The sequence below is a fragment of the Podarcis liolepis genome (genome assembly GCF_965112155.1).
Source record: "Podarcis liolepis genome assembly, chromosome: 1".
Classification (NCBI taxonomy): Eukaryota; Metazoa; Chordata; class Lepidosauria; order Squamata; family Lacertidae; genus Podarcis; species Podarcis liolepis.
The window spans coordinates 40872238-40884258 of NC_139554.1; the positions used below are offsets into that span (position 1 = coordinate 40872238).

Genomic DNA, 12021 nt, shown 5'->3' on the forward strand with positions numbered 1-12021 from the left:
TTCTGCTCTTCGACACTTAGCCAACACCTCTCACCTCCCAGCATCTGCTGCCTGAGACGAATGCCTCACTCTGCATAATAGTAGGGCTGGCCCTGACAGATTCAGATGTGCAGGGCCTATACTGTTAAGATTCCTGCTCCGTGATTGCAGTCATGGGATTGTTGTCTATCACATGATGGTGTATGTTTTCACTCCACAGTGTGGGAAGTGACGGAGACAGGATGTTTGTGTTCCGGTGTTCCGTGAAGTGGGACTATTGTCCTTTGTTCTTTCTCTTTGCTGTCTGATGCTAGAGAGAGAAGGAGGCATGTTGCAGTGCTCTCTGTGTGTTTATATGTAAATAAAGTAGATTAGCCAAAATGCTGAGTTGCTGAGGACTGTTATGCAAGCTGCAAAGACTCTGAGGATCCCTAAGTGTGCCGAGGTCTGTTGGCATCAGTTGCTGTGATGTTTGGGTAGAAGAAAGCTTTTGAAGCTCCCAAACAATCGACCAGGAGGGAGAGAACATACCAGTTGGGTATGTGTCTCCGCCAGGGTCCTACTCGAGAGTAGGATGGGCTCCTGGCATATACATGTCTATGTAGAAATAAATGTCGTTGGCTGTAACGTGCCCAGTTTCAATTCTTAGAATAAAAGGATGATGGATGCTCAGAGATTTTCTGAACTCATGTCTACAAAATAATGGGTGCATTTTTTTTTGGTCTCCATTCACAATTTTTTTAAATAACAAAACAATTTTTAATAACAAAAAATTTGAGGGATAGAAGAAAATTTACCATAGAGTAAATCTACAAGTTAAATGGAAGTTTGTCACAGACATTTCTGAAGTTATAAATGTTATTTGATGAACTTGGCAGCAGATTAAATTCTAATAGGGGTAATTAAAGGCTTAAGTAGAGTGCAATTTGTATAGCATTCACTGACCTCCAGGCTGACCCTTTTCAGAGGAAAATTCATAGGCTGTCATAAACCCCATTAGGCATGCCTAGTTTGAGGCAAAACCTTTCCAGACGACACCTCATACTGGCAATATTATATTTGAAACTACTACATTTGTAGGTACGCTCTAAAGATAGGATCAGGTTAGCTCGCACAACTTTCCTACTCCAGTATCTTATTTTAAACTGAAAATGCCTTTAATATTACATAATTTAAAACTATTAGAGAGAGGTTCACTTCAGAACAAAACAAGCTTTATATTTATAGCCTTTTATGGGAAGAAAGTACATATGGTCACAATTATAAATGCCAAACTAGACTCTGGCTACCTGAAATAGTCTGAGCAAAATGATCAAAAATCCTGTAGGGCTGAAATTTGTCACACTGGATAACAAAATTGTTAAGTCAAGAGAATAAAGGTCTACCTAGGGCACACTGGCTTTCTGTTAGCCTTGAGTAGTAGCTGAACTCTTACTGGGAAGTAAAGAGCAGTACAGTGACTGACTGGAAGGCAGATCAGCGCTGTTGTCCCAACATGCTATCTGCTATTGAATCAAGAGGCATACTGCCTTTGATACTGGAGGTAGTGCAGAGTATCTTATCCTCCATAGCCATATCCCCCTTTAAAGCCATCTAAGTTGCCAGCTATCCCAAATGCTGCATTCAGTAACGGGGTTTACTGTATTACATTAGTTTTACTGGTTATAATGCTGGCGCTTCTTGTCCTAATTTTAATGTTCCTTTTACAGCGCAGTATTTTTGTGTGTGATGGAACAGCTTTTTTAATAAGACACCCCGCCACGTGTCAGGCTAAAATTTAAACAGCAGGAAATAACTTTACGCCGGGTTACCACCCCAAATTTTTGTTACTTGAAATTGCAATGCAAAACCGCTCCTGTGGTTTTCTGCGTTAACAGGATCGCAAAACAGATCAACCCCCCCCCCCCGCAAACAACTGACATAGAAATTAGTATTAGGCCTCTCTACCTGATTTCCCAAAGTGGCTTTTGCATCATGTGAGAGATCACACAAAATGTAGACGTTATCAGGTAAGGAAACATTGGGAAAACAGTGCAGTCTACCACTCTAAGTGGTAGAGAATTCAACAACAACAACAACAACAACAACAACAACAACAACAACAATATGCTATTTATACTCTGCCCATCTGGCTGGGTTTCCCCAGCCACTCTGGGTGGCTCCCAGCAGAATTAAAAGCACAATATGTGCTGTACGTCCTTTCATATGCCCCAAATCTTCCAACATTCCGTTTCACTGAATGATGCCACCTACTGCTATTATCTGAGACAGGAAAAAATCCTCTATCGTCTTTCTCTACACCATGCACCATTTTTTACATCTCTGTGATTTCCCTCCTTCTCTCCTCTGTAACCATCAAGCTGAATGCAGCCCACCAGGCATATGTGTTGCAAAAAGAGTGCACTTGTCAAGCACCTTGCAAGCCCTAATGCACTGCTGAGAAGCAGCTTTTATCTTGGTGGATTATAGATTCAGTGGGTATGCACTAAATTATGTTTTGGAAAGACCAGATTGTTCCATCTGGCCCCAGCTAGTGAAAGATGCTTCAAGCTCCCAGAAGTACGCACTTTGTGCACAGATGACAGTAGTATGTAAGCAACCAACTTCCTAGCTGTTGCCAGTTGATGATAACGATACGCCAGCTGGCAGGATACGCCTAAGCAGCAGACATGGCAGCAAACTGTCTGCCTCTTCTCTGGTTACTAAATATACCAAGGAAATAGATGCAGTATCTCCAGAGCCTGCAACAAGAATGTAAATGCTGCAATCCCATGCTTCATCTTTCCCTTGTACAAACATGGGGATTGTCACAGACAGTGCAAGCCTTGATCATGTTATAGTACTAAAAGTAAAAATTCAAAAATAACATCCCTCCTTCTGAACCATGCTGCAGACTGATGCTCACAGGAGCAGGAATTAGGAAAATGGTGCTCCCTCCGAAATCCACCACTTGCAGCAAAAGCTTACACTCACTATGTAAGAGCAGTCTATAGCAGAATCTCACCAGGTCAGCATGTCAGACACTCAAAAACTATGCAGAGAAAGAGTTCTTCTCTGAAAGTAAAGGACAATTCACACATATCATGGTGTGTTTTTTTAATGATTATCAAGCTTGCTAACCTGGGCTCAGAATATTCTTGCAGTGATCAAGTCCTGCGAGTGATCAGCTACGACCAGATATTGTGATTTTGGAACTCTAACATGTAGTCAGTAGAGAGAAGAATAACCACTTATGGCACAACAACAGGGGTGCAATTACCAGGAGCACAAAAGGATACAGGCCCTTTGACAAGCTACTCACTTGTATGAGTTCACAGTGAGCATATTTTAAATCAGGATTGAAAGGATGGAATCACAAGCACACACATTGCATGAAATGGCCCATTACTAGTTTCAAATAAGTCAGTGAGCAATATATTTAGGAATGGGACCTTTACAAAATAAATAATACTTATAATACTATATTATACTATATTACTATATACTATACTATACTATATACTATAATACTATATAATACTATATACTATACTATATACTATAATACTATATAATACTATATTATTATTTGTTGGTAATCCTTATTGTGAATTCCACTAATAAACAGATTACATTAGTCTTAGTGGTCTTAATGTTGTGAAAATATATTTAGGATTGGCAGCATTCTTATAACATTCTGACCCACGATGGTGTAACACTGAATTATGAAGCCATCTTTTCAAGAATTGCGGAATGTTGTAATTGTTATTATTATTATCATCATCATCTCACAATTACAAAATAGGCAAAAACATAAAAAACCCTGATGACAGATATATCCTCTTTTTAAAACCACTCTCATTCAAAAATATTGACACTCATCGTAAATGAGAACATGTGCTAATAATTACTTGAAATGAGTTAGAGATAATGGACAACAGAAAAGCCATTATCTTCAGTGGGTTTCTTTTTCTGACTTTGATATGATAATCATAGCACTAAAGAGCCAAAGGTGATTGATGGAGTCTTATTTAGATCATGCAGATGACACAAATTATGTGACATTTACCCCTTGACTTTGTAGGAAGAAAATATAACGGCATCAAATTGAATGTTAGCATCCACAAGAATCATTAATATCCAGTAGATATAGAAAAAAGTAAATAATACTGTGAATATTCAAATGTAAAAATCCTACTCTCTATACATTTTTCATTCCATACATGGGACAGCCATCAAGTTTGCTACAAATACAATGGCTTTAACACCTATGCCTTGCCACAAAGTGTGAATGACAGGCATGTTTACTAAAGCATGCACCTGGGAGCCCTGATTGGCTACAGCTCCATAATGTGTTATATAAGTGTTTGTGGTTGTATGCCTATTATTCACATTTTATATGTGTATGTGGTGGGAAATATCAGTACAATATCAGTGCACCTTGGCAACACGATAGTTGTGTAAAGAATGGGTAAAAAAGATGGGGGAGGTAAAGGATCCCTGGACCGTTAAGACCAGTCAAAGGCAACTATGGGGTGCAGCGCTCATCTTGCTTTCAGGCCGAGGGAGCAGGCATTTGTCCACAGACAGCTGTCCAGGTCATGTGGATAGCATGACTAAACCGCTTCTAGTGCAACAGAACACCGTGATGAGTGCCAGAGCGCACAGAAACGCTGTTTACCTTCCCGCTGCAGCAATACCTATTTATCTACTTGCACTGGCGTGCTTTCGAACTGCTAGGTTGGCAGGAGCTGGGGCAGAGCAATGGGAGCTCACCACCATCAAGCAGATTCGAACCGGTGACCTTCCAATCGGCAAACCTGAGAAGCTCAGTGGTTTAGACCACAGTGCCACCCACACCCCAGATTCTAGGACCATTCTATGATGCCTGATCACCAAATGAACTTCAAAGTGTACAGACATATTTATTTACTGCTTTCAATAAGAGAATTTCCCCAAAGTGGCTGAATATTTGCATATATACTCTGATGTGAACTAGGTTCTTTGGGTGTGGGTAGAATCAACCCAACAGATCTCCATGCATTCACACACTCAAGCTGGCTATCAATGAGAAATGAGTCTATTAGCATGTAGAAGAAAAGGTGTCTGCTCTGCCCTGTTATCATGCTCTTTCTGTATTGCCCCAGCCAGCAGCAGCCTTTGTGGAGCTGCGAGGTCACCCTCCTGACACCATGTTGCTGTAGCTTACCTGGACAGGATTGGGGTAGGGAAAGATGGTGGATGGGTCAGGGCTACACAAGGACACTGGTGGAGCAGGCCAGTGTGCCCACACAATCTCATCCTCACTGCTGCCCTCGCCTGTACCAGCCCCATCAAATTAAGCTGCAGTGACATCATTGTGGGGAGGATGGCTCCCCACCAGCACACAGATTGCTCCTGGCCCCAGCTGAACATGAATTGGGGTCTAGGCTTGTGTGTGCTGCTAATGTTTATGCTCTGTTTTAATGGAGTTCTCAAGCCATTCATAAAAATGTGACAAAATTCCAGTATGAATTTTAGACATAGCCATAGTTAAGTACTTAATCCTATTGTCAAAGCTTCAAAGCAAGTCTGAAGACAATTCAATCCCAGGTGTGAGCAATCATTGAAAAGAAAAATCTCATCCTAAACAATGACAGATTATTGGGGGCCACCACATATAAGACCTGTCATTTGAAGATCCTTTTGTATTTCATTGTTCTTGTTGTATTATTGCAAACTAAAATGCATATAAGAAAGATACTCAATAAAAACCTAGATTATTATTATTTAAAAAGATTAAGTTAAAGGTCGCAATGCAGTGATACCTTTTTGGCTTTTGTTTTCTTTTCATAAGACTCTGCTAATGGCTTTTTCTTTTCCTGAGCTGTTTCTTTGGAGAATAAGTATTCAAATTCACTGGCATCACATATGTCAGGCTCTTCCAAAGAATCCCACAGAGTTGGTGCTGTGTTTTGACTAAAATTGGAAAAAGGCAAAATAAAATTACCACAATGTCTCTTTCAAAGTTACTTACTTACTTTACCACATATTTAAAACTCCATCAGTATTTAGTACATCTGGACTGGCCTACTATTTAGAAAGAAGTCCCATACCCAAATCTTTATACTGCTCAATACACTGTTTTGTAATCCTGTCTTCCCCTACATGGAACCTTCCACATGTTGCTGGACTGCAATTCCCATCATCCCTGACTAATGGCTATGGTGTCTGGGGCTGATGGGAGTTGGAGTCCAACGACATCTAAAAGCCATCAAACTGGGGAAGGTTAGCATATTCAATGTGTTTTTCTCACCGCTGCATAGATTGTGTAGCTCTTCAATACACAGATTGTGTATTACTTATTATTTTAAGCTATTTGCATGGACTCAAGATTGCAGGTGATCTGACAAGTATTCTGAACATATACAAAATAGTGGGGAGGGGATTCTAGGCAGAATGCAAGCACAACCTAGCCAAATATTGACAGTATCTTCCATATTCGCCTCTTCATAGTAATATTACACTTAGTATTACCACTGAATGGTGAGATCTATAATTTTAAAAACAATCTCATTTTAATGTTTCATTCTCCGTTTTCAGAATCTTTAGTAACAAAAGAGATTAGATTGCTTTTCTTTGACAACTACAGATTCTTAATAAGAAAATTATCTTTTGGTTTTAATAGTAGCAGCTGGTATTTTCCCTCCAGCAGGTGTCACTCACATGACATTTTATTCCTACTTGTCATTTCATATCAACTCACCTTTCCCCCCTGCTAAATTCGCATTAAAAATAAAAAATCAAGGCTCACAGAATAAGCAATATTCAGAAATGAAAGTATTAGATCTGGACACGTCTTCTACAATGCAAACAGATTCGAGTAAACCTTATAATTAAAAATGCAGATGAAGAAAATGTTATGAATTCTACTTTTAATATAGTACCACATTTAGTTATAGAATGGTGCTTGGGCTGTATCAACTGATTTGCTGACGGAGATATACTCTCAACCAACTTCCACAACAGATAGAAAACAGAAATTTGGTAATGGGGGAAAGGCATTTTTAATGTCTTTTCCTCAACATTTGGGCACATAAACCTGGTTCAGACATCTTAATCCAATCCTGGCTTCCTATCTTGGTTTGTCAGCAGTGATCAACCCACGCTTTCACAGTTTGGATACCCTTCCTTCCTTCCTTGGAGGTTTTTAAGCAGAAATTGGATGGCCATTTGTACTGGATGCCTTAGCTGAGATTCCGGCATTGCAGGGGGTTGGACTAGATGACCCTTGGATCCCTTCCAACTCCAGGATCCTATGAAAAAATAGCGGTAGCCAAGACAGAAACACTAAAGCCAGACATACACAGGGAGGAGGGAAGGGGAGTAGAGAACTCATGCGTACAGAAAAAAAGAAGTTCCAAATAAGGATATGGTGTTATTGTTGTTTGTTATTTGATCTCTATGAATTCATAGTCCAGCCTTTTGTCTTCATCAAGCTAAGCAAAGAACAAGAAGAAGAAAAAATAGAGAAAGTGGGCAGGCAAGGGCAGGAGAGCTGCCTGTCTAGGGTGAGTGGGAGGACATTTCATCACAAACTTAGGGGCAATACAACGGTCATCACTGCACTTTAGAATGCGGACCTTACATCAACTTACACATAAGGCATTCCTTTGTATAAATTCTAAGAATTTTGCTATGCAGTAATCAGTACTTGGTGGAGAGATGTATTTCCAGGCAAGTAAAATTATGTTGCTTACTGACTTGCGCTTAGATTGTGCTTAGCTAATTAGTAAAAGTTATGTCACTTAGGTTCCTGCTAGCTCAATGGGATTTCCCCCTCTTTCCTCCCATTGTGCCTCACCCAAATCTACTCTGGAGGGACAGGTGAGCCCCCTGAACAGAGCTTGGGAGGGACAGGGGGGACTGCTTGGGCAAGCAGAAATGCTTGTGCTGGTTGAACAATAAGAATGTGACAATGAATTCCTCCCTGGGACTGCAGACCTGTGCAAGTCAATGGGGATTATTGCTGAGAATGCATGCACAGCATTGTAAAGCCCTGGCTTTTGATGATGCCACTAAGACCAGATCCCTTAGTAGGGAAATGTGAGAAGTGTTGCTCTAGCCTAGAGAAACATAACATTTCTCTTTCTAAACAAAGTGCAGGAGCTAGAACCAAAGGTTGGTGGGCGGGGGGTTGGCTAGGATTGATCACACATCCACTGTTGGGGACATGTGTGCCGCCTTGCTCCCGTGACAGCCACTGCGTGTGACATTGGCATGCCTGTAGTGTGCGCACATCACACTGGCATGCCCATGTCACTAGCACACATTGCTGGTGCATGCTGACGTGCCACATGCTGTGTGCCACATGCTGTGTGCAAGCCACATCACATCGCACACATGGCCAAATGGAATCTGGGGGGGGGGCAGCCCCTTCATTTAAAATTTGTGGGTGCTCAGGAACCCAGGGCTCCCCATAGTCGGTGTTTGGGGCCTATGTTTGGGGCTATCTGCTGCCACTGCACAGGTATTAGGCCTACAATGTGGTTCATACAGAAGCAGGCTAAAGTTGACTATCTCAACTCCACTAGTTCTTTGTATGTACCACTAAGCTGCATTTAATTGGCATGGCAGGAAGAGCAGTCAAGCATCTGAATGGCAGTGATATAGGCTACTGGAAAGCCAATGGCCTTCTGCTGTGTCTCAGGCCCTTAAGGATTATCATATGAGCTAATCTGATGGCAGAGTATCTCCAGGACCAGGTTCTTTGTAACTCATGCCTCTAGCAGTACTAAAAATACTGCATGTCAAGTCATATTACTCTATTTGTGTGTGCCACAGGGCACAGTTCTGAACAAGAATGTTAGACAGATGATGGAACTTTTGAAAAAGGCTACTCCCTAGCAGTAAACCATCCTATTTTTTTAAAAAAATCTACATTTCAAAATACAAACAAAACCTGAGTTGAGTATTCTGCAATGTAATCTCTTTTTGCTTTAGTTGATCTTGAAATACTGCATACAGGTTTCCACTATACGTTTCAAAATAACAGGGAAGCATAACTTTACCTGCTGTCTTGTATTTGTATTCTGGTCCAATAAAGTGGCTTCATAGGACAGGCAGGTTCGATGGCAGGCTTTCGAGGACCTTGGCTTGATGACAATGTGCTGCTGAAAAGGAAACTGGATCCAGGAGGAGGTGGTGGTGGTGGAGGAGGAGGAGGAGGACCTGCTCCTGATGGAGAAAATCCTGGTGGGGGAGGTGGAGGAGGCGGTGGTAACTGACCTGCAAAAGCTGCAGGAAGTGGAGGTGGAGGAGGAGGAGGATGGGGAGATCCCATGCCTGGTGATAATGTTGGGGGTGGAGGGATTGAACCAGGAAGAGGTGGTGGTGGTGGCGGCGGTGGTGGAAACATCTGAGATACAGCACTCCCTGAGGCATGGCCATTATTGTCCGATGTGAGTGAAACACTATTATTCAAACAAGGTATAGTCAGCTTTTTAGGTATTGTTTGGTTATTTTTGACTGTCCGGCTTTCATCTTCACTTGGCTTTATAAAAGTTTCTCTGTCGGTTTGTATGCATACAGTTCTGTATGTCTTTGGTGGGTGGTCATCTTCAGTCGATACACAGGCATCCTTTGCTTCCTCGCTTCTCCTGTATAATGTATTTTCCAGTTCATTTTCCAAATTTGCAATGACTTCCTCAAGCTTTGCTATGGATGACGCGTGCTCTCCTCGAATATGAAAGACCCTGAGTTCAAACTCGGACTGTGAACAAATAATGAAAAGTCTCCGTTTAAGAAGTATAACTGCAATTGCCATGAAACGTACAGTGCAAGCCTGTGCTTGCTTTCTCAGAAATAAATCCCACAGAACTCACAGGGACCTACTTAGTATGTATAGCACTGCAGCCTTAATTGCCTTAGTTATTGCATGCAATGCCTGCAATCACTTATAGTGACACTGTCTTATTACCTAAGAGGGAAATTAGGTCTGACACTAGGGCTGGGCAATATCTGTTTTTCAACATGATATATTACCAGTGAAACATTGCGATATATCACAATGTCTGAAATAAGGATGGAGGTATATAGAGGCACTGGCTGGCTTCACAGTTTTTCCTGCATTGTGATTTTTGCCGGCCCCTGCTCTTGTGATTCGCTACCTCCTGCAGGAGACAGGGGAGAGTTGAGCCGGCAGAGTTAACAGGGGCTGCAGGAATTGAGAATCATTGGCAGGCTTCACAGTTTTGCCCACATTGTGATTTTTGCATAACAAAACACACATATCATGATTTGTGATATATGGCCTGGTCAAAAATTATGAAACCGATATATCACAATATGGACTTCAAACCAGATTTAGATGATATATTGGCCAGCCCTATCTGACTCACATCAGTGAAAAGCAATACAAGTTACAAGTAAGAAGGAAAATGTATATGCTAAGCTACATAAGAACCTAAGAAGAGCCCTGGCTGGAACATACCAGTGGCCTATCTAGTCCAGTAACCTGTTCTCACAGTGGTCAACCAGATGCCTATGGGAAGCCCCAAAGCAAGACCTGAGCACAACAACATATTCCCCATACCTACAATTCCCATCAACTGGGATTCAGAGACATACCACTACATAAGCACACTTTGATAGACAAATTCATGGAGGATACGCCCACATCTCAGTACGTAACTTAGTTATTGTACACTATTGGTCCTGCCTTTTTTTTCTTTTGAACTACTTCTATGCCAGTGATTCATGCCACTGACTATTTCCATTTTAGGAGTTAGCAAGCAGGGATTCAAGATAATTAACAGTGGTGTGAAGAAGCTGTCTCCCCTGCTTCTACTGTGGGGCTGTTACCGGTAAATAGTAGGAAATCTGGTAACACTGTGGGGGAGAAGCTGCCATCATCATCATAAGAACTGCTGTACGGAAGGGACAGAACAATCATTGCTGTCACTGTCTCAAGCCTGGCCTTTTTTTATTTTATTACATTTTTAATGTATTTTGTTTTTTAAAAAGAAAAAAGCCCCACAAAATCATGACATTCAAGTTGGTTATTGAATTTTTCTGTCACAGTCTGTGTTTCTGGGAATTAACAGAAATTGTTTATTATTCATTTAAACCACACACCAGAAATGAGACTAAAAATCAGGCTGGAGAGTGACAAAGAATAATCTGAGGGGACTTCATCAAAACAAAGTATGAGCAGCCCTGAAAGGGAGTTATCAGGGAAGGACCCTGAGTACCTGGATGTAGAAGATCAACAAAGTCTGGCCTGTCTTGGGAGATCCTTGTGCACATTTGCAGCACTAGTACAGTTCCCAGCCCCTAACCTTTGTCTTCATGGAGAAGGCAAGGACAAGAATGCAGCAAAGCTTGTTGGGACTGCTGGGGGGGGGAGGATGCAAGTGGCAACCTAATACACCTAACTCTCATCATCATCATCATCACTCGCTTCTTTGGTAAACAGTTTGAGGTCCGCATACATGTGCTAGCAATAGCCATTTGAGGAAAGATTTTGAGGAGGGGAAAGGTCTGCAAGACTATTTTCCTGAAAGACAAGTTAGTGTCTACCATTGGTAGAGAGACCCTCCCCTTGCCTGCGTAAGCTGTTCACCCATCTACATCCTGGGAGCAGTCTCTATTTTGCTTTTCTTTATACCATGACTACTGAAAATAAAACACGCTCTCCCAAAACTAATATGCAAACATGAGTCTTCTTAGTATCTTTTATACAGGGAATTAGACCTTGCAGGGGTCAGTTTTGAAGTTTTATTTATACAAGCATATAGTCATGTATGTGCAAATGGTTTTTGTACTTTGTAAACTGCTTGGAAGCTTGTGATGGCGCTGTGGGTTAAACCACAGAGTCTAGGACTTGCCGATCAGAAGGTCGGCGGTTCGAATCCCCGTGACGGGGTATGCTCCTGATGCTTGGTCCCTGCTCCTGCCAACCTAGCAGTCTGAAAGCACATCAAAGTGCAAGTAGATAAATAGGTACCGCTCCGGCGGGAAGCTAAATGGCGTTTCCGTGCGCTGCTCTGGTTTGCCAGAAGTGGCTTAGTCATGCTGGTCATA

The 12021-nt window shown here is 41.6% G+C and overlaps 2 protein-coding genes across 2 annotated transcripts in view; both read right to left on the bottom strand.

The window, feature by feature from the left end:
• The window catches only part of LOC310708985 (formin-1-like), a 179503-nt gene that overhangs the window by 77579 nt on the left and 89903 nt on the right, over positions 1-12021 (bottom strand). The window lies entirely within an intron of this gene.
• The window catches only part of LOC310708236 (formin-like), a 109740-nt gene that overhangs the window by 60467 nt on the left and 37252 nt on the right, over positions 1-12021 (bottom strand). The window contains exons 4-5 of the mRNA XM_083506306.1: positions 9009-9709; positions 5766-5916 (exon numbers count right to left, since the gene is read on the bottom strand). Of these exons, the coding sequence (XP_083362432.1) occupies positions 5766-5916; positions 9009-9709 (852 nt within the window). The remainder of the gene's footprint in view (positions 1-5765; positions 5917-9008; positions 9710-12021) is intronic.